Source organism: Talpa europaea (genome assembly GCF_964194135.1).
Source record: "Talpa europaea genome assembly, chromosome: 7".
Taxonomy (NCBI): domain Eukaryota; kingdom Metazoa; phylum Chordata; class Mammalia; order Eulipotyphla; family Talpidae; genus Talpa; species Talpa europaea.
The window spans coordinates 3,411,994-3,434,142 of record NC_140074.1 but is presented as its reverse complement, the minus strand read 5'-3'; the positions used below and the strand labels follow the sequence as shown (position 1 = coordinate 3,434,142).

At 63.8% G+C, this 22,149-nt stretch overlaps 1 protein-coding gene across 1 annotated transcript in view; it reads left to right on the top strand.

The window, feature by feature from the left end:
* HMCN2 (hemicentin 2) overlaps positions 1–20,690 on the top strand; it is a gene marked incomplete at its 5' end in the record, with an annotated part of 117,783 nt that extends 97,093 nt beyond the window's left edge. Inside the window, 24 exon segments of the mRNA XM_084237151.1 lie at positions 278–399; positions 1,215–1,379; positions 1,621–1,728; positions 1,948–2,082; positions 2,398–2,532; positions 3,445–3,635; positions 4,264–4,477; positions 5,375–5,509; positions 6,426–6,616; positions 7,868–7,949; positions 9,586–9,855; positions 11,551–11,700; positions 12,956–13,093; positions 13,192–13,313; positions 13,701–13,938; positions 14,940–15,002; positions 15,126–15,185; positions 15,188–15,247; positions 15,890–16,024; positions 16,472–16,600; positions 17,018–17,338; positions 18,052–18,171; positions 18,907–19,033; positions 19,847–20,690. Of these exon segments, the coding sequence (XP_084093277.1) occupies positions 278–399; positions 1,215–1,379; positions 1,621–1,728; positions 1,948–2,082; positions 2,398–2,532; positions 3,445–3,635; positions 4,264–4,477; positions 5,375–5,509; positions 6,426–6,616; positions 7,868–7,949; positions 9,586–9,855; positions 11,551–11,700; positions 12,956–13,093; positions 13,192–13,313; positions 13,701–13,938; positions 14,940–15,002; positions 15,126–15,185; positions 15,188–15,247; positions 15,890–16,024; positions 16,472–16,600; positions 17,018–17,338; positions 18,052–18,171; positions 18,907–19,033; positions 19,847–20,192 (3,757 nt within the window). The 3' untranslated portion in view covers positions 20,193–20,690.
* Positions 20,691–22,149: the final 1,459 nt, after the last annotated feature.

Below are 22,149 nucleotides of genomic sequence, written 5' to 3'. Positions count from 1 at the left end.
GTATCGCAGCCAGGGACCTGGGTGCGGCTGCTACATGGAAGTGACCATACATGGTCACTGCAAACTCAGGCAGGCGCTAGAGAAACGAGGGAAACGGAAATTGCCCACACTCTCAACATCTAGACTTTTATGGGGAGAAATTTCTAGAAACTTCTAGAACCAGGCTTGGGGGCCAGATGCAGGCTGGATAAAGGGTTGTGAGACACCCCCCCCCCACCCAGATTCCCCAGTGGGAGGCTAGCCACTTAGCAGCCTCACGTCTGTCTGTCTGTGCCAGGCTCCTACCCTCCAATGCCCTGCTCCTCACGAACCCCGGGCCCCAGGACTCAGCTCAGTTTGAGTGTGTGGTGAGCAACGAGGTGGGCGAGGCCCGCAGCCTCTTCCTGGTGACTGTTCACAGTGAGTTGGGCAGGCAGCGGGGTGGAGGGGGGCTGGGGTGCACCTCCCCCACCCCGGGCCCTCTCTCTCTGTCTGCAAGTACTTGACTGTCCCCTCTCAACCTTCCTGCGCTTCTCGGGCCACCTCCTCCGAGGCCCTCTCTGTGCCCCACCTACCTGCACTGACATTACCCCGGCCCTAGCATAGCTCCCAACATGTAGGAGCTCACAGGTGAAGTCTCTGCTTAATCCGGAATGTTCTAAACCCAAGTGTGATCTTGTAGTCACCCGGATTAAAATCCTTCCTGCTGCCCGCTGCTCTCAGGAGAGAGTGCAAGGTGCCACTTGGACCCCTGCAGTTGCGTGTCCCCTGGCCATGCTGACCCTACCCAGGTTCAGCCCACCCCACAGCCTGCCTCATTCTGGGGTCCAGTCATGCCACTCAGCATCTTGTTCCTCACCTCAGAGCTTTCGCACATGCCATTCCCTCTGCCATGAACACTGTTCCCTTCATCTGGTCAATACCTGCTTTTCCTTTAGGTGGCAGGTTCAATGCCACTTCCCCTGGAAGCGTGGGCTGCCTCCCCTGAGCTCGCACTCAGCTCTCTCTTGGCTGGGGGCACTGCAGAAAGCAGCCCCTAACTGTCCCCCAAGCCCAGCAAAAAATAGCTGCTGAGGAAGCAAAGGTGACCGCCCTCTCTGCTGCCCCCTCCCTGACACCTCCTCACTAACATCACCTTTTGCTCAGTCTGTTTCTAGTTGGTGTCTGCCTGGCCCAGTGGCCATGTGCACCCCAGTGGATTTCGGCCGAGCCTTAAGCCTTGTCTTGCATTTCAGTGCCCCCCACCATTGCTGATGACCAGACGGACTTCACTGTGACCAAGATGGCGCCCGTGGTGCTCACGTGCCATAGCTCGGGTGTGCCAGCCCCTGTTGTGTCCTGGAGCAAGGCGGGCACCCGGCTGGGTGTGCGGGGGAGTGGCTACCGTGTCTTGCCTTCAGGTAAGTAAGGGGGAGCCTGATATGTCATTGTACAGACAGGGAAACTGAGGCCCAAGAGTAGAAGGGACTTGCCTGTGGCTATGCTCTGGGCAGGGAGCAGAACCCAGGCCGCCACCCTGTCTGAGCCCCACAGCTGCTCACAGTGGTCAGGATGGCCTGGACGGGAGACACCAGGGTAGGGTGTATAGGAGCCTTGTCCCTGGGCCCTTCATGCTGCTCCACACCCCCTTCCCATGCACAGGCGCCCTGGAAATCAGACAGGCCCTGCCCATCCACGCCGGCCGCTACACCTGCACCGCCCGGAACTCCGCAGGCGTCGCCCATAAGCACGTGGCCCTCACCGTGCAAGGTAGAGGCCTCCGGCCCAGCTCTCACCCTTGGGTTGGGGGGAGTGAGAACCCTGGTCCAGATGCTCAGACCTGCTCCTCGGCCTGCTCCCTCATGGGGAGAAAGAGTCAGCAGAACCACCAGCCTCCTCTGAGGCCCCACTGGTGCTCGGAGGCCCTCGGTTGGAGGAGTCTGGTGCTACGGGTGTTCTGGGCACCTGTGCAGTCTTGCTCCTTCGCAGCCTCCCCCGTGGTGAAGCCCCTGCCCAGCGTGGTCCGGGCGGTGGCTGAGGAGGAGGTGCTGCTGCCCTGCGAGGCCCTGGGCGTCCCCCGGCCGAGCGTCACCTGGCAGAAGGAGGGGCTCAGCATCGCGGCCGGTGAGTGAGGGAGGAGAGCGGCTGGGCCTGGCGTCCCTCCTGCCCCGGGAATCTCCCGGACTCTCTGAAAGCTCCAGGCCGGCCCCCCACCCCCGCACATCACCTGCCCGCCCCACTGACCTGCCCTTCCTCCTGCTCTCTCCTCCCCGGAACTGGGAGTGCGCGGGGGGCAGGAGGTTGGGGATGGGGCCCCTCGACTGGGCCCACACTGTCACCCTGTGACCACAGCCGCGGACCAGAGCGGCCCAAGCCGCCCTCCCGCCCTCCCCGAGGCCCTGCTGCCCTAGTCACCCCATTTCCTTCCGCCGAATCCAGGAGCCGGCGTGCAGGTCCTGCGCAGCGGGCACCTGCGGCTCGTGCACGTCAGCCCGGATGACGCCGGCAACTACCTGTGCATCGCCCAGAACAGTGCGGGCAGCGCCCTGGGGAAGACACGGCTGGTGGTGCAGGGTGCGAGGAGGGGCCCCGGGAGGAGGGGTCCCAGGAGACTGGGTGGTGTTGGGGGGGTCTCCGGGCTCCTGGCGGGCTCTCCCTTCACTGCCCAGCTCTGGGCCCAGGCCGGCCTGACCCTGCATCCACCCCTGCCCCGGGGCAGCTCGTGGTTCTGGAAGGAAATGAAGGAAAAACATTCTCATTTTGCACCCGAGGTGTGGCTTCCGCCACCGCCCTCCCCGCCTCTTCTCTGTGCCCGGGCTGTCTGAGCTGTCGTCCCGCGCTCATTTCAACTCCCCAGGGACAGAGGCCACTCCTGGCCCCGCGCCTGCAGGACACGCAGTTAAACGTGCCTCAGTCTGAACAAAGAGAAGGGAGGCCTCTGGCTAAATATCTGCAAGCGTCCGGGGATGCTCGTGTGGGCCGGTCCTGCTGGGACCCCAGCGACCTGCTTTGGTGGCCATCCCGTGGACAGCTGTGGGCTCCCAGGGACTCCCGGCTACACGCCTTCTCCGGAGCCCCTTGTCCCATGTGCCCCTCTTCCCTGTACCTGGAGCGTCACTGGGGGCACTGAAGGCTGGACAGGAGCCCACCCAGCCAGTGCCCTGCACGCTGCCCAGCGTGGCCCCCCTCAGAGGAGGCCACTCGAGGGACTACTGCTGTGCCCCTGGTCCCAGGGCCCGGCATGGCTGTTCAGGAAGGCCCTGCCCCAGAGCCTTGGTGTGAGCATGTGCTCGAGCGCACAGGCCCGCGTGTGCAGTGGGGGCGCGCTGTCCAGCCACTGGCAATAGTCTGTGATCTATGACCAGCGAGTTGGGGGGCTGCCAATGGGGGTGGAGGAAGGATCTGGGGGAGTGCCAAGGGCCAGAACACTGGGGCAGAGGCAGCCCACTCCAGCCCAATGCCTGAGTGGGCTTCCCACCCCCACAGTGCCCCCCATGATCGAGACTGGCCTCGCTGACCTGTCCACCACCGAAGGCTCCCATGCGCTCTTGCCCTGCACGGCCAGCGGCAGTCCCCAGCCGGACATCACCTGGGAAAAAGATGGCCAGCCCGTGTCCGGCGCCGGGGGGAAGTTCACCATCCAGCCTTCCGGGGAGCTGCTGCTGAAGGACTCGGAGGTGAGCCGGGCCCAGGGCAGCCACGGCAGCCACCGCAATGTCCACCCCTCGGCCACACTCCCAGCAGCGCCCCGGGCAGCCTCTGAGCCCCAGGAATTTGGGAAGGCAGGTGTTACTGTCCCGGCATACAGATGAGGAAACCGAGGCTCAGACTGTACCCGGTTTTCCAGAGACACCTGTTACCAAGGGCAGAGGCAAGCTCTGCATCCAGACCTTCAGGGCTAGAGCTCCCTGGCGTGGGGGGAGCCCCTCCCTGGAGGGGATGTGGGGGTTCAGGGGAATGGCCATGACTTTGGGTCCCCAAACTGCACCAGGTTCTCAACCAGTCTAACTGCCCCCAGTTAGATAGTGTGTTGGGGAGCACACCGGCCTTGCACCAACTCTCAGAAAGCCCCAAGTCAGACACTGGACCCGTGAGCACCCTGCACAGGCCCAGCCTGAGCACAGGGCCGGCACCCACAGGTGCTCCGTCAGGGCCTGGATGGTGCAGAGCCCGTGAAGGCTGCGGGGTTGCCGGGACTGGGTGAAGTGGCGCCATCTGCCTCTCTGGGGGGGCCATGAGAACCTGCAGGGACCCAGGCACCACGCGGAGTTGGCAGCTCTCAGGTCCACGTTCATTGGCCCACAGAGCCAGGACGCCGGCACCTACACCTGCACCGCTGAAAACGCCGTGGGCCGCGCCCGCCGCCGCATCCACCTCACCATCCTGGCACTGCCCGTCTTCACCACGCTGCCTGGGGACCGCAGCCTGCGCCTCGGGGACAGGCTGTGGCTTCGCTGTGCCGCCCGGGGCAGCCCTCCCCCCCGCATCGGCTGGACCATCAATGACCGGCTCGTCACGGGTCTGGGCTTGCTCGGGGCGGGTGCCGGGGGCTGGAGGAGGGCGGGCAGCTGGGGAGATCCAGCTTGGCGAGAGGGACAGGGTGTCGGCCAGCCCCACGGGGCCCAGGTCTCCAGAGTCGGCCATGTCTTGGGACAGGGCCCAAGTCACATGCCAGATCTGACAAGAAGCCACTTGCAGAAGAGATTCACCCTGGAGACTTCAAGGCGGAGGAGCCTGTGCTCCAGCCTGGAGCTCCCATTGTGCCCCCCTTGGCCAGCCCCTTTGAAGGGGCTCTGTCCTTCTCCCTGGGCCCTGGGTGGTGGTTAGGGAGGCCAGTGCTGAGAAGTATCTGCTGAGCTGATGAATTGCCAGGTCCCTCCTAACCACTTCCAGGTGCTGCGAAGTGTGTGCAGATGCCACCTTCGAATACCCACCACCTCCTGGGGGGATCCCGGGGCGGGTGACTCAGCCTCCCCACTCAGCCTCTTCACCTCAAGTGGAGATAACAGGTCCTGAGGCAGGGTGAGCTCATGCATTTCCTCTGGGCCCGCCCCCCAATGTAAATGCTGCCTCAGCGACCAGCCGCCCCTGCTCTGGGGCCGGGTGTGGCCAGCCCACAACAAAGTCCATCAGTGGCTCACATCTGTAGGATGTGGCACCGCTTCCTTGAGCGTCCTGTGTGAACAGGCCCACGGACCACCGCAGTCGCTCACCACACCCATGGAGTGGACCCAGGGTGACCGCAGGCTGGGTCTCCCTCTGCCCCTGCTCAGACTTCCACCCAGGGAGAAGGACACCTGTTACCTGTGTCTTTATTAAGTACCTGCAGGATACCAAGGCCTGAGTTAAGCTTTCAGGACAGGAGGTCCTGGACAGCCTGGGCTCAGAGGCCCCTGTGTGTCTCTCTGTGCCACAGAGGGGGTGTCTGAACAGGATGGGGGCAGCACACTGCAGCGGGTGGCCGTGACCAGAGAGGACAGCGGGACCTACGTCTGCTGGGCCGAGAACAGAGTGGGCCGTGTGCAGGCGGTCAGCTTCGTCCACGTGAAGGGTAGGGCTGGCCTGTGGCCTTTCTCCGGACCTCTGCTGACCTGCTGTGTCTATGAAACTGGCCTCCTGACCTCTGAACCTTCCCTGGCTGTGCATGAGGTCCTCAGGGGACTTTATAAAACACCAAGTCCAGATTCCACTCCCCACTCAGCAAGCCAGCCTCTCTGGGGTGCGACTCCCCAGAGGACGCAGCTGCAGGTAGAATTGACAGCTGACCCCTTGGCCTGCAACACTACCCTCTGCTGGTGGTGCCAGTATGTGAGGCAGGCAAGGGAGACAGGGTGCCCAGCAAAAAAAGTGTGAAGCTCACTAGTCTGCCTTGGTGCCCACAGCTCTGCTCTGCCAAGGGCCATGGTGACACGCTGGTGTAGCATGCTCAGCTTCAGGATGTGTGGTGTGGGCTGAGTAGCCCAGGGCACCAGGGCATCTTGGTAGATTCAAACTCAGGAAACCAGCAGGCATGGAAACCAACACAGGGCATCCAAGAATGGTTTAAGATCTGAATGAAACGAGGATCGGGGATGTCTTCGTTATTGCTGTGTCCCACAGAGGTGTCCTGATGGTCAGTGGTCCTTGTTTTCCAAAGTACTGGCAGGCTGTCTGCAGATGGGATCCATGAGCATGAATATATGCCGCTCATCTCCCTGCCATCCCTCCTGTGCCCATCTCAGACATAACTAATCAATCACAGCACTATTCCCTCTAGGCTCTTTCTCAGTGCAGTGTTTCTGGCAGCCACAGCCAGTCTGTTTCACTGACCCACACACAAAAGCAATGACTCTACAAAGCCATGCTGAGCCAGCAGGAGGTTCTAGACCCTGGGGTCTGGAGGGCAGGCATTGGGGGGGTTGGGCTGATGAGGACTAAGCCTGATGGACCCTCCTTTCTGACCCCTTGTCTGATGTCCTCTCATGCAGAGGCTCCCGTCCTGCAGGGAGAGGCTTTCTCCTACCTGGTGGAACCTGTAGGGGGCAGCGTCCGGCTGGACTGTGTGGTCCGAGGAGACCCGGCGCCCGACATCCGCTGGCTCAAGGATGGCCTTCCACTGCGGGGCAGCCGCCTCCGGCACCAGCTACAGAATGGCTCGCTGACCATCCGCAGGACAGAGGCAAGGCCGCCAGATAGCCCCTGGTGTCTCTGACCACTCTTTATGTGGCACCAGCCTCTAGTCTCCCAGGCACTTCCTGCCTGTAAGCTAGAGACTCCCCCCACTCACTAGGGTGACCTCAGGCGGTCACTTAGCATCCCTGCGCCTCCACCTCATCACCCATTCAGTGGGGCTAACAGTTATTTCTACCTCATAGGTAGAGATCAGCGAGATGCCCTGTGCAAGGTAGTTAAGAGAAACTCGCTCCTGGGCAACCTGATAAATGTTGTGTGTGACAGGCCAGGGTAGACGGGTGAGCGGGCCCCGCTTTACAGGTGAAAACAGGCTCCCAAAGGCCCACACTGGTGAGTGCCCACGGCAGGCTGTGCCCAGGTCAGTTCTCAGCCAGTCCATGCAGTTGCCGGAAACGAGCAGCCCCCACACAGCTTCCCACTGCGTCCCCCTGATGGGCTGTGCTGTCCAGAGCTGGGTCTGTGAAGCTCACGTGGGCCCTGGATCTGACCCGATGGGGACCCGTCTGGAGCAGCCGTTGGGCTGTGTGACCCCGGGCGCTGTGAGCTCAGTGTCCATGGGCTCCACTTAGCAAGTGCAATTCATAGAATGCTGAGCCTGGTCCTCACGGTGCTCCCCAAGTTAGAGATGGGGAGGACTGGCAATTCCTAGCCGTGGGGTGCATCTGGTAAGTGGTGGGACTGTCCCCCTATTGGTCTGAGCCCCAGATCTTCTCTTCCCTATGTGCCCTGCTGCCCCTGAAGTTCCCCTGCGAGCGGCCTCCAGGCTGTCCCCGTCTGGGCATGGACTGGCCCCTGCTGCCCCCAGCTCCTCTGGGCTAGTTCTCCCCGAGTCATCGGGTCCTGGCTGCCATGAGGACAGCCCCCTCTCACTGAAGCTGGGGAATCACTGCAAACTGCCTCCCCTCGGGAGACGGGGCGCAGCAGGCCAGCACAGAAAGCTTAGGAAACCGCAGCTCCGCCCCCCTGGCCCATGGCTGTTTCCCAAAACTCCTGGACACGGAGCCCTTTTCCACAGGACCCCTAATAATGTGCCACGGGGGATAGCAATCAGCCTGCAGGGGAGGGGGGTGGGGTCAGGCCCAGAGCTGCCCTGAAGGTGTGTCCAGGCCCTCCATGTCCACCATGGGCTGGTGGACGCTCTTAGTCCCTCCCTGCTGGATGGTCTTGCTCCCGTCGCCCCTCTCCGTGTCCGGTCCCAGCCCGCGTCCTGACCACGCTCTTCCCGTGCCTGCCGCAGAGGGACGACGCGGGACGGTACCAGTGCCTGGCGCGGAGCGAGCTGGGCGCCGTGGAGAGAGTGGTGCTCCTCGTGCTGCAGAGTGAGTCCACCGCCCCTCCCTGGCCCCGGGCAGGACCGCGCGGGCACTCGGGCGCCGCCTGAGGCTGTCCCGGCCACGGTGGCAGAGAAGCAGAGCCGCGACCTGGAAGGCGCGTGCAGGTGTTGGCTCGGGACACACACACACAGTGTGCACACGGGGATCCAACAGCCAGGCCGGGGCCTGCTTATTTAAAAGGCAGAGCCGTCGCTGAGAGCGCAGTGACCACGAGCCGGCTCTGACGATTTCAAGTTTTACACTTGATTTCCGGGCGAGCCGACCGGCCGGCCTCTCCCCCTGGCCCCGCCGACCCCTTGCACCGGGCTGATTTTGACCTGTATCTAAACGGGAAGTTAGCCTGTGTGCTCCAGCGCCGGCCGCGTGTGGGCATCATCTGGGAGGCTGCACGTGGAATCAGCCTGTGCACTCCCACGGCTGTCCCTCCCCACCAGAGGACAGGCCCTCATTAGTTCACGAAGTCTCCCCGGGCGAGTCTCCAGCTTGGGGCAGCGACCCTCTGCCGTGTGGCTCTGGTGGCGCTGTGTGCTCAGCTCTGGTAGGCACTCGACCGGGAGCAGGTCAGGGAGGACACCTCGGCCCAGCCTCGGAAGACGCTGACCTTGAGGGCTGACGAGTGGCTCCCCCAGACAGGAGCACATCCTGGCGGCCTCCAGAGCCCGTAAATCCAATCATGTCTGGAAAAATCGTCTTTGCAGATGTGAATAAGTTAAGGATGAGATCAGGGAGTTATCCTGGATTATCTTGGGTGAGCCCTAAATGTTATCACAGAAGTTCCGACAAGAGAGCGAGGGAAGGGGGTGGGGGGTATAATGTGGAGCTGAAGGCAGAGAATGGGGTGACCAGGCTCAGGCTGGAATGCCAGGAGCCTCCAGAAGCCGGGAGAGGCAGGTGGCCTGGGGTGGGGCGGGGGGGGGGGGCGTCTAGCATCTCCACCTCAGCCTGGGAAACAACTGGCTTTGGACTTCTGGCCCCAGAACCCTGAGACAATCGACGTTTCAGCCCCCGAGTCTGTGTTTAGTCTCCCACAGCGGCTGCACAGCAGATTGGCGGCGTCCCCCCGCGGTGGTCGCCAGGCCTGGGCCCGTCCATCTTTGTCGTTTTAGCTGTCCCGGGGCTTCTGGAATCGTAGGTGGGCAGGAACTAGCAACTTTCAGATGAGAAGACTGAGAGTTGGGAGAGATCTGGTGGGAATCACTCGCCAGAAGAGACGGAGCCCCCGCCCGCCCCTCTGGTGACAGTAGAGGCAGTTCTGGCCAGTCCCTCTTTGTTGCAAGGCCCTAAAGGCACCTACAGTCATGCACGGGATGTTTCAGTCAGTGGTTTGCACAGGTGGGGTGCGGGGAAGCAAATCTCCCTAGATCTGAACCACGGAGGAGCAAGCAGCCCCTAACTGTGACTATCTCCTGCCGCGGGGAGGGCGTCCCGCTCCGTGTGGAGTGAAAACACCACTGGAAGCAGCCGAGGTGGGCTTGCGAGCACAGAGCCCGGCAGGAAACGCCAGCAGCGGCCTCTGGGTGGCAGCGGCCTCGGGGTCCCCTCTTCACCTCTGCCTCTGCTTTCCGACCTGAGTGAATGTGGGCCGCTTGGTGTCCCTAAAAGTTGCCCGGGCCTCCCACAGGTGCCCCGGTCTTCCAGGTGGAACCACAGGACGTGACGGTGAGCTCAGGAGACGCGGTGGCCCTGCCTTGCCAGGCCGAGGGGGAGCCGGCGCCCACTATCCAGTGGCTGCGGGCGGGACAGCCCCTGCGGGCCAGCCGGCGGCTGCGCACCCTGCCGGACGGGAGCCTGTGGCTGGAGCACGCCGAGGTCGGGGACTCGGGGGCCTACGAGTGCGTCGCTCACAATCCCCTGGGCTCGGCCACCGCCCAGGCGGTCCTGGCTGTGAGAGGTACAGACAGGCACAGAGGAGGGGTCTCCTGCGTGATGGGGGTTTGTGGGTCGCCTGTGGGGGGTCTGGCGCCTGCCCCTGCCAGCTCCAATATTGTCTGCTTGGAGTCACAGACTGAAGCTGACCGTGGGGAGATTGTCTAATCTACCCTGCCCTTGACGGCTGGGGAAACGGAGGCTTTGAGGGGCTACGCCTGGCTCTTCCAGATTACCTGGCTAGGACACATGTCCTCTTTCTGGACTCCCACGATCCCCCGGGGTTCTGTGAAAACCCTACGGATGAGCCCTCGCCCTGAACGTGGCCCGCCAGGCTGCTGGTCGGTGGCCCACAGCTTCCTGGGTGCTTCCACGTCGCCCTTTCATGTCACATCGTTCCATCAAATCCTCTTTACGTTTTTGAACGTAACTGCCACTGGCTTCCTTAAGTAACAACATGGTCCCCGATGCCTCCGGCACCTTCACCGTGGCTGATACGTGTCCTTGTATAACCTGCCTGCTTTCTGGAGCTACTTTCTCCAAGGGGCATTGCTAGGAAAAGGTCGTCAGAGGTTTTGAGGCACTAACGACAAAATGGTCTTTTCTCCCTCCTTTCCGGTCAGCTGGGAACGGGGTGGGATGCATCCGGGCCTTGTGGGAGGAGAGAGGCTGCTGGGTCACCCCATCTGAGAAAGCAGACCATAGCTTGTCATTCCTGGCCTCCAAATTCCTGTCTCCTCCTAAAGCTGTGCAGAGCAGGCTGCTTTTCCACAGCTCCCGACTCCAGCGGTCAGTTCATGGCCTTCTCCTGTCCTTCCCATAAACCCATAGTTGTTAGTCCTCCCCAGAGTAGCAGATATTGACAAGAGACAACCCAGATGGGTATAAAATCTCATCAAACCCAGCCACAGGCTGCAGGAAATGGCATGCTTCCTGGAACCCAAAGCTAGCCTGCCCCCTGATTTACCTACTTAGGATCCTGGCAGTTGTATGTTTTATGTTATTTTTTTGACAGATCATGGGCAATTTGTTGTTAATTTCCCCCGAGCGCTGGTGAGCAGAGAGAGCCAGGCTAGCATCTGTCTCTTGCCCACTGGAATGCCATCTGTCCAGAGGAGACAGCTGGTCCATTAGCCAGAGGAAGCAACCCCTGGGCACGCGTCCGTCTGACTGTGCCTGGACAGCGTCTGCCTGGAGACAGCCTGTGGCTGCTGGAAATCCAGCCACCCGCCCCTCCCCCAGCTGGCCAGCTGCAGAGCAGCTGGAGCCAGGACACTGATGGAATGGGGGGCTTTGGGCAGCAGCATCCCAAACCTGGCATGGTGCCCTGGCTCTGCCCACATGCCAGCCCCTGCCATCATGGGCTCCTGGCATTTCAGAACCCAGCAGGTCCTTGACCCTCTGGGGTCCCACCTCCTTACTTGACAGATAAAGCAACTCAGGTGTGGCCTGGGGCCTGACTTGCCGTGATTCCAGGGGAGGTGATGGCAGAAGTAAAATTAGAAGCTGGTGCCCTCATCCCAGGGCAGGCTCTTCTCGAAAGCCTCCCATCTGCTCTGGACCAGGGTCCCCTGGCCTTGAGTCCATCACCATTAGTGGTGTGCCCTTGGGCAACTCACTCACTCCTCTGAGTCTGTTTAACCCTTGGCAACCGGGAAGGTAAGGTCCCTACGTATACTGAGGCGACCCGTATCACTCTTGTTCTTTTCCTTCCTCACAGGGGAGCCCCGGGGGAGCTGGGGCAGCATGATAGGGGTGATTAACGGCCAGGAACTTGGCGTGGCCGCCCTCAACACCAGCGTGCAGCAGGAGGCAAGTTCTGGGCGCACCACCGTCCGGAGCAGCATCAGCCACATCCCTGCCAACGTGGGTAAGTGGGGCCAGAGCATGGTCATAGCCTGGGGGCCTCCAACCAGGGCTAGACCCAGGAGGAGCAAAGAAAGCCCATGTTCGAGGCTCCCCTCGGACCTTACCCCAGAGGAAACCCAGCATCTCCAACAGCTGAACTCCAGTCCGAGAAGTTTAGGCGCTCGCCCTTCCTCCCCCTTCCCAACCCCCCACTCCCCCCGCACAACATAGCTGCGTTGGGAGCCAGGCAGTCAGACAATGCTACCTGAAACCACTGATCGCTGTGAGGCTTTGCCCAGTTTAGAGCAGCTCGAAAAATGAAGGGGTTACTGGAGGCACAGAGAGGGAGATATATGAAGAATAAAATGGGCTAGGAGGCGTGGCCACTTGCAAACAAGTTCATAGCATGGTGTGTCCTGAGCAAATGGAACGTTCTGGAGAGATGTCGCAGACCTGGCCGCAGGGGGCCCTGCATGCCCCGCAGGTGAGGGTGGCACTGACAGTCTGGACTGGCTGCCGTTGTGTGCACAGCCCGGGTATGGGCGCCGCTGGGAGCGCAGGCAGCAGGGAGGTGACCGGAGACTCTGCCCAGATGTGCTGCCACCTCCTCGGAAGGAGCAGGAGCCTCAGGGGAGCCTGGCCCTGAGCCCGGCGGGCCCCGCTCTGTCTGGTCAAAACCCGCACCGAGGTCCAGAGGCTCTGCCCCCATGGACCCCTTGTTCCCGGAGCCTGGATCCGCCCCCCGCCCCCACCAGCTGGCAGTGGAGCCGGGGAGCCAGGCCACTCTGACCCCAGCTCGAAGCCCCCTGGCCCTGAGAGGAGGGTCTGGCATCACCCGAAGGCCCTGGAGCAGTTCTGGCTCTTTGTCAGTCAGTGGTTACAAACGGCCCTTCCTCTGCGGCTCTTCTGGAAGGAGACTTGGTTGATTTTCAACCGAGTCCAGCAAATAAGCCGTGATAGGTGCGTGCAGCCCCGGGCTCTGAGGTCGCCCGACAGCCTCGGTGTTTGTTGAACTGGCTGAATATCAAGAAGCTACATGCAGGTCTTCGTGTGAATGTATTTTGTTATTGTCACGATTCCATCAAGTGGATATTTGCCTTCGCCACTCCCCAGGCTCTGATCTAATAACCGGCCCAGGTATCCCTGGACTGGGAGGGGCAGGAGGGACGGGGCTGAGCTCTCCCCAGGGCACTAGGGAGCCGCAGAGGGGCCTTGAGCAGGACAGTGGCTGCCCTCGGGAGCCAGCCCTCAGCCGTCTCCACACCCCACCCTGCCAGGGCCTCTGATGCGGGTGCTTGTGGCCACCATCGCTCCCGTCTACTGGGCCCTGACTGGAGAGAGTGGGGACACCCTGAACGGCCACTCCCTGACGGGCGGCAACTTCTGGCAAGAGTCGCACGTGGAGTTTGCTACAGGTGAGTGGGTCTCCCCGCAGGTGGGCCAGGTGGGGCGGAGGCCTGCACCCAGGGCCTCTCCCCGTGGTGATTCCGGACCGGGTGGGGATGAATTGCAGGAGAGCTACTCACCATGACCCAGGTGGCCCGGGGCCTGGATCCCGACGGCTTCCTGCTCCTCGACGTGGAGGTCAATGGCGTCGTCCCCGAGAGCCTGGCTGATGCAGACCTCCAAGTGCAGGTGGGAGGGGCGGGAGCTGAGGAGTGCGCGGTGGGGTGGGAGAGACTGAGATGTCCTGCCCGACTGTGCCTGAGCAGCCGGGTCCCCTGTCCTTCCTGTCCCTGCTGCTGGGGCCAGGGCGTGTGTGGCCCGACCTTGGACTCGGGAAGGACTCACAGTGCAGTGCGGGGACGCTGTGGGCCCAGCCTCTGTAGGATGGGTGTTCTCTCCCCTACCCACAGGGACACTGAGGAGTGACCCGCCCCAGGGCACCCAGCTGGTGGAAGAAGATCGGGAAAGCCCCCCGGCTCTCCTCCCCCAGCATCCACACACCCCTCGAGGGGGGCCCTGGGAGGTCCTTGGGAGTCGAAACCCGAATGCCCTCCCACTGACTCCCTGCTCCTTCAGGACTTCCAGGAACACTACGTGCAGACGGGGCCTGGCCAGCTCTTCGTGGGCTCCACTCAGGGCTTCCTGCAGGACGGCCTCCCAGCAACCCTGCGCTGCAACCACAGCATCCGGTACGACGCGGCCCGGGGGCCCCAGCCCCAGCTGGTGCAGCACCTGCGGGCCTCCGCCGTCCACAGCGACTTCGACCCCGAGGCCGAGGCCCTGCACTTCCAGCTCACCACAGCCCTGCAAGCCGGTGAGCCCCCCGCCTTTATCCAGCCCAGGCCACCCCGCTGCCCCACCTGACGAGGCCCAGAAGCACCTGACTCAAAGCCAGGTGACCCTGTCCCCTCACCGTGAGCCTCAGGCTGGGGACAGAGACAGCTCACCTCCCGTCCCCCCACTGCGGCCGTTCTTGCTCCAACCCTCCGCCCGGCAGGAACGCAGCTCCAGTTCAAACTCACAGCTCCTGTTCAAAGCCCCCAGAGCCCCGAGGGGGTGGTCCGGCCACACCCCTCCAGGGGGCCGGGAGCCAGTGCTGGCCATGCTCACGAGGACATGCCAGATATTCTCTCCCGAGCTGCGGGCCGGGCACCCGATACCGTTTTCGGAGGTCCCCACGGGCTTTTAGCCTCAAACACGGGAAGGCGGGCAGAGGGCAGCTTAAGGTCAGGCCAGCCTACCACCTCCCGGCCGTGGGGCCTTCTCTGAGCCTCAGTGTGCCCATCGGCCAAATGGGCAGGGCATTGCCTGCCACCAAAGCCCTCCCCTGGTGCCCACGGCTGCGGTATCAAGGTGCTGTCCTCGCCATTAGCACGTCTGGTCTCCTTTGCACCTCCAGAATGCAGCCTGCCCACCCCCCACCCCACCCGTGCCACTGCCCAGGCCCCACCCATATCCAGCCATCTTACATGTCCTCTCAGTGCTGCTGCCGGCCCGTGTCCTCCCCCGGGTCGCCCCTGGGTTTCAGGAGCACATTTCAACAGGTGCCCCCTCCGGCTCTGTGCTCGCTAATGATTTCTCCTGCCTCCAGCCCACCCCAACCCTGCGGGCACTTACACCAGCAGGCACATCACACGGCTGATGCCCTGGCGGCCTGGACTGGCAGTGGTCCACTGGGCACTGGCCTGCTCAGGGCTGGGTCTGGGCACCCAGCTGGGACAGGGGGCGCAGCCTGGCCAAGCTGGCAGAGGGAGCTCCGCGTCTCGGCGCTGGCCCCGGTGCCACGTCCTGATGGCTGGTCCCTTTGCCTTGCAGAAGAGAACGAAGCCGGTTGTCCCGACGGCTTTGAGCTGGACGCCGAGGGGGTGTTTTGTGTGGGTGAGCGCCCTCTTCGCGCCCTGGCATGGAGGAGGGAGGCCCCTCCGTTTAGCGATGGATGGTGGGTTCTGGCCAACTGGCCGGGGCCCGTGTGGGCAGAGCACCAGCACTCCCCGCCCCCAGACAGGGATGAGTGTTCAGACGACCTGAGCCCCTGCTCCCACTCCTGCCACAACATGCCCGGCCATTCTCCTGCGCCTGCCCGGCCGGCTTCACGCTGGCCAAGGACAACGGGAGCTGCAGGGGTGAGCGGCCCCGGTAGAGGCTGGCCGTGGCCCAGGAGTGTGCCGGGAGCTTCTGGACCAGCACCCCGGCCGCGGGCACATGGCTCATGGGTGCCTAAGGACACTGGACACTAGCCCCAGGGCTCCGACGCCCCTTCCCACTGGGAAGAGCTTGTTTTGAGGGTGGCAGATGGGGAGGCTCAAGTACTGGGGTGGTGGGCTCCCCAGATAGACATGGCTCTCACGTGCTCCTGGCCTCCTCCCTGCTGAGCCTGGACACAGCCCAGAAGCCTCTCCCCACACGGACGCCATCGCCAGCCATGGGGATGGAGACGAGCTGACACCCCCTGCCCTCCTGCCCCCTGGTCCTCTCAGCAAAGCTGCTGGGCCACAAATCTGGCCCTGGGACACTGTTGGGACGCTGATCCCCCCATTTCAGCCCTTCCACTCCCTCCAGTGGAGCCCCAGGGACACCGCCTGCACCTCAAGTCAGCCACTGCGGGCCAAGACTCCCTCAGGCTCTGGGCTGCGGGGCAGGGTCAAGGGGAAGGAGAGACCCAGCAGGCAGGCAGGGACCCGCCAAGCCCCAGGGGAAGCCTGGGCCCAGAGTCAGGGTGACACAGGACACATGTGCTCACGTCGCCCCCGCCCATGTGCCCCCAGATGTGGACGAGTGCTTGTGGGGCGCCCACCTTTGCCGAGAAGGACAGCGCTGCTTGAACCTGCGGGGCACCTACCGCTGCCTCCCTGGCTGCAGGCCTGGCTTCCGGGTGGCCGCCGACGGGGCCAGCTGTGAAGGTGACCGGCACCCTGTGGGACTATCCTACTGCGGGGGCCCAGGAGCGGCTTTTTGTCAAGGGAGGGGTGCAGCGTCACGGACCCCGGGCCTACGAAGGGACAGGAGTCTCTCAGCAGAGCACAGCGAGCCATAGCTGGCCCGGGGTTCTGAGGCCCGGTTTGCCACCAGCCACTTGGATGCCCATGGGATGGGGTCTTCTCTTTGGGGGGCCTCGGGAGCCTCGCCTGTTCCGTGGAGGAGGACCAGGTCAGGGGTGGCAGGCGGCCCGTGTCGGCTCATGGCCCAGCCTGGAGGCGGCCCCTGCCGCTTCTCCACCCGCCGCTCTCAAGCAGCCGCCTCTGGCTGCGGATGAGGCCTGGTGCCACTCCGGACGGTGGCCTCCTGCGTCCTTCCCGCTCTGTCATTCTGTGACTTCATGATTGGGGCTTCTCCTGCCTTGTCCCCAGATGTGGACGAGTGTCTGGAGCAGTCGGACGAGTGTCACCACAACCAGCAGTGCGAGAACACCCCAGGCGGACACCGCTGCCGCTGCCTCAGGGGCTACCGGGCCCAGGGCCCCGGGCTGCCCTGCCTGGGTAGGCGCCCCACTCCCTGGCCGGGACCCCCCGCCGTTGGCGAGCGGTTGTGCCAAGGATAACGTTGATTTCGTGATTGACCTGAACAGCAGGCGACGCTGAGGGTGCACCTCCCACCCGCCGGGCCCCTGCCTAACGGTGCCCAACCTCCCTGCCACCCTGCAAGGTCACCCTCCCTGGGCTCCTGGGTGCAGGGGGAGGCTTGAGGGGGCCCCGGGAGGCTTGGGTAGAATGGATCTGCCGCAAAGGCTGAGGGAGGGGCTGAGCGAATGCTGAGTCTGGGCTGGTCCAAGAGAGGGCAGGTTTGAAGCGGAGGCTGCTGCATCCTGGGGAGACCAGAGAGTGGGAGAGAAGGCCAGAGCAGGCGCAGAGGCGGCTCCCCCGCCTCCCTCAGCGCCTCCCCCCTGCCCTTTTCAGATATCAATGAGTGCCTGCAGCTGCCCCGGCCCTGCACCCACCAGTGCCACAACCTCCAGGGCACCTACCGCTGCCTGTGCCCCCCGGGCCAGACCCTCCTCCCCGATGGCAAGACCTGCATCCCGCTGGAGGCAAACGGAGAGAATGTGACCACTGTCAGCTACCGGGGCCCCTTGCTGCCCTGGCTGCGGCCCCGAGGCCCCGTCCCGGGAGGCTCCTACCGTGCCTGGGTCTCCCTCCGGCCAAGCTCCAGAGCCCTGGGCGGTGCAGGACGGGCCTGGTGCCCCTCGGGCTTCATCCGGCAGAACGGCGTGTGCACAGGTAAGGCCGTGCCCCAGCCACCCCCCGGGGGACACGCCCGTTGTGTCAGTTCGGGCTCCTGGGCCAGGGTTTGGCACCATGTCAGGTGCAGAACCCCCGAGCCCACAAGCGGGCTACAGGGATCCGGCTGTGCTAATGGGCAAAGGGCTAAAGGGCTTCCGAGATGGCGTGGAGTTTTTCCCAAACCCTTTGACTTCGGGCACTTGGTCGGAGGGGGTCCCTGGGCAAAAGTCCCCCAAAACCAACTTAAAGGAGCCCTCCTCTTGGCGCTCATTGGTGAACAGTCAGGGAGGGAGGGAGATTTCAGAAGTGAGGGAGAATGTTCCAGGAGAAAGTGACTGGTGGAGATGGGTGGGGAGCTGGGGCGGCCCCTGGCCCTGCGGAGGGTGGTGCTGGGTTCCTGGTGGGGTGAGGGGCAGTAGCCTGGGGCAGGCCGGCTTCAGCACTCCTGCCTGGGCAGAGGGGCCTGTGCGTTCCCCCTGCATGCCTTGGGGGACATGAGGTGAGCGGGGGCAGGACCCCCACTCTCAGTAAGCCCGGGCTCCCCCCAGCTCCCTGACTCCAAGGTGGGGTGGGGCAAGGTGGGGGAAGGTGTGGGCTGCCCAGCAGGGAACGTCCCTGGCCTGCCCCGAGCCCCGAGGGCAGGTGTGTGGCTACCTGGGCGCCTGTGACTCAGCAAGTATCTGCCGGTCCCTCCACCCCGTGCCGGCCAGACCTGGACGAGTGCCGGGCGAGGCGCCTGTGCCAGCACGCCTGCCGGAACACCGAGGGCAGCTACCGGTGCCTGTGCCCTGCCGGCTACCGCCTGCTCCCCAGCGGAAAGAACTGCCAGGGTGAGCGAGTGCATCCTGCACCCTCTGCTCTCCCCAGCCCCCTCGACACCCCTGGGGAGGCAGGGCCACATAGGAGCTCAGAGGGGCTAAGTGACCACCCCAGTACTGTAGCGGGAGCTCAGAGATGGCACGGGCAGGCCCATCCCCGCTGGGCCCATCACCTCTCTGGGCCTCCCACGGCTGGAGGAGGCAGGTGGAGGTGGACAAGGAGCAGGCTCACAGCTGCTGCGGGGGTAGTGGTCATGTCCGCCCACCTCAGTCCCAGGTCGAGTGCACTGCTGCCCCATGCTCAGGGGCGGGGGTCGCCATGCTCCCACCCCACAAAGTGCGAAATGAGCTGCTGTCCCGTCTCCATCCCCGCTGCTGCCACAGGGCTCCACGACTGTCCTCGGGATGATGTGGCTTCTGTCGGGGCGGACAGTGGTCAGAAGCTCTGTCCAGGGGCAGTGGGTCCCCTGGGCCCGGGGCAGCCCTCCTCTCTCCCAGGTGCTCCAACCCAGCTCTGGGCTCAAGAGGCCCCTGGGGCGCCCACTGCCATGCCTGTGGGAGACACGGGGGTGCTAGGGGCCCCTGGCTGGGGCTTCAGGGGTCAGGGCTGCTGAGGATAAAGGAAGGACTGCCCACCTCGCTGGGGCTCTGAAGGCATTTCCTGCCCACTTACCCCCCAACACTCATTCCCTCTGCCTGCGGCCCCTCCCTGGGCTCCATCTTTTCACCCCTTCTCCCCGGCCCCAGACATCAACGAGTGCGAGGAGGACGGCATCCAGTGCGAGCCCGGCCAGATGTGCTTCAACACCCGTGGCAGCTACCAGTGTGTGGACACCCCATGTCCTGCCACCTACCGGCAGGGCTCCAGCCCAGGGTGAGGGGCCCTGCGGGGCAGGCCTGGGGCAGGGTGGCCGTGCTACCCCCGGGGCTGGGCCGCGGATGCTCTGGCCCTCGTGTAGCCAGACCCCCAGTCCAGGACGGCCATGGCTCGGCAGAGCCCTCGTGGACGGGTGGGGCCGCCCCGCCAGAGCCGGACGGGCCTCCGTGCCGCAGGGCCACGTGCCCACAAGACCAGCGCCTCCTTCCGCCAGCGCGGGTGTGAGCTCGCCAGACACTCCTCTCCTGAGCCCTGGGCCGGGCGAGGCAGGGATGGGAAGAGAACCGGGGGGCAGGGTGGGGGCTGGGAGCCGGATACATAGCACAGGCATGAACCCAGGACAGGAACCCGCAGAGACACAAACGCCTCTCAGAACCCAAGACCAGGGCCCAGGCCCAGATACACAGAAGAACAGAGGCGGCCCTGCCCACCCCGGCGCCAGCTGAGCGGCTCCTAGGGAGAGTGTCTGCTGGCGGGGAGCGGGGGACTTGCCTGTGCGGGCTGGGATCAGGGAACGAGTACCCTTTACACCCCAACCCCTTGCAAATCCCCCTCCAAGTTTTGTCAGCCCTGTGCCCTCTGCCCCGGGGCAGGAGCGGGGAGAGCCTGCGGAGGGCCCCACTCCCACAGGAAGGGGCACGAATCTGGCCTCAGTTTGTGCCTCTCTGAAGTGGGCTCACGGTGGCGCTGGCAGACAAGCGTGTAGGGACCGGGGTGGGGTCTGGCAGCGCGGGGGTGCCCAGGGGAGTTGAGATGGGCTTATGCGGCCGGTCCTCACTGGGGTAACCTGGTGGGCGCTTGTCCCCCCAGGACATGCTTCCGCCGCTGCTCGCAGGACTGCCGCGCCGGCGGCCCGTCCACGCTGCAGTACAAGCTGCTGCCGCTGCCGCTGGGCGTGCGCGCCCACCACGACGTGGCCCGCCTGGCCGCCTTCTCCGAGGCTGGCGTCCCTGCCAACCGCACGGAGCTCAGCGTTCTGGAGTCCGACCCACGCAGCCCCTTTGGGCTGCGCCCTCTGCGCGCCGGCCTGGGCGCCGTCTACACCCGCCGCGCGCTCTCCCGCGCAGGCCTCTACCGGATGACCGTGCGCGCCGTGGCGCCGCGCCACCAGAGCGTCCACGTCCTGCTCATCGCCGTGTCCCCTTACCCCTACTGAGGGGGGCGTCGTGGGCAGGAGTTGTGGGGTCGCTACCTCTATGGATGGGGCGCAGGGAGGAGTCCACCCAGGCCCCACCACCCAGGCGGGAGGGACGGAGCAGGACCCGGTGGCCCTGCCCTGGTCCACACTGCTAGCTGTGGCAAGCGAGGTCATCTCCCGCTCCCGTGCGTCACTGAGACCTTCGGCAAACAGGACCCTGTGCGCACGCAGGCAGCCTTGACCTCAGGACAACCAGGACGGTGCTCTCCCTCAACCCACCCCCACCCGGGCCGCAGAGCTTCAGGCTGGGGTCAGAAGTTGATCCGAAGCAACAGAGTCAGCGGCAGGGCTGGAGGGAAGCCTGCAGGTCCGCCCAGCAGCTGCTCCGAGGTTGCCCCCTGCCCAAGGGGCGCGGCAGCCGCTGCCCTGTGCCACAGCAGAAGTGGTCACCCGCCCACGCTGGCGCCCTCATCCTGAAGCCCATGTGTGCACGTGTCCACTATAAAAACATTTGTTTTTACCCAACCTGATTTCTTCATCCAGTTCTTCTGCTTTGCTCACAGGGCTGTAGCCAGGAGGGGGCTGCGGGTAGGGGCCACAGCTCCTTAGGATCAGGGGAACCCGGTCACCTCTCTGGGTTCAGTTTCCTCATCCAAAAATATGAATATGCCAATAGGCTCCTCCCCAGGATTGTGAGGGAAATAAAGAGCCTGACAGGTCCGACCTGGCAGCAATACGCGAAGGCCAAGGTAGTTCCTGTTATTTCTCACGAATTCCTTGAGTTCAGCAGTCCCGTGGCGGGCAGAGGGCCTCACCCTGGCGCTGGAGAGCTCACATTCTAGTGGCCAAGGGCTTAACCAGCAGGGGAATGGGGAGTCAAGTGTGCACCCAGAGCTAGTGAGGCGCGTTGGGGGGAAGTACCAAGTTGGGTGGTGGGGGCGGGGTTAGGGGCTGGTGAGGGGGACAGAGGAGGCGAGGGAGAAAGCTGGGCAGACATCTGCAGGGAGGCCGGTCCTGGCAGAGGGAACAGCAAATGCCAGAGACCTCGGGCAGGACAGCGCTCGCTGGCGGAAGTCTAGAGGGAGACGGGGGTGCCATCAGAAAGTAAGAGGGGTGGGCCAGGGGGAGCCCTTGGGTCACCGGAGGGACTTTGGCTTTGACGGAGTGAGCCGGTGAGGGACACCCTCAGAGCACCCGCGTGAGCACGCGCGTGTGTCCATGTGCTGGGCTGGGCCGGCCTCGGGGCAGCAGGCGCAGCAAAGCTCAGCAGAAGCGCAGCGCACATCCCCTCCCCGCCTCCGGTCCCTGCCCTCCCCCCCAGACTGGCCCCTGCCTCGGCCACTGTCCTGTCACCTGCCACGGGGACATGGCCCGGGCAGGAAGAGGCTGTCTCTTTTGCACGTGGCTTTGGGAGGAGGGTGACCCTCACCACCTTCCCTCAGCAACCTCCTTCTCTCCTGCGCACGGGAGACGCTGAGCAGTTGCCCATTGCAGGGTGGGTGCCAATGCGAGGGGGGCCTCCTGGCAACACTGGGGTAACGGAGGGAAATCACTGTGCCCATTTTACAGGTGGGAAAAGGAGACTCAAAGAAGGGACCCCCCCCAGTCATGGCCTGAATGGTGACTCCCACCTGAAGCTCCAATTCGTTTCCCCCCAGGATACGTCCACTTTTAAAGCTGATTTCTTTCGAGTCAGGGGCCTGCACTTGTGACGGACCAGAGAGGGAGGGTTTCAGGCTTTGCAAAGACCTAGTCCGGCGGAGCCACGTCCCTGGCCTTGGCAGAGCGAGAGCGGCCACAGCCAAGCACAGGGCCATGAGCACGGCCCAGAAACTGGATTCCCGGACACCTACAGTTCATGTGATTTTCCCTTGCCATGAAATATTCTTTTTTTCCCCCACCATTACAAATGCAAAAACCATCCTTAGCCTGCAGGCTTTAAGGAAACAGGTGGGAGCTGTAATTCGCCCTGGCA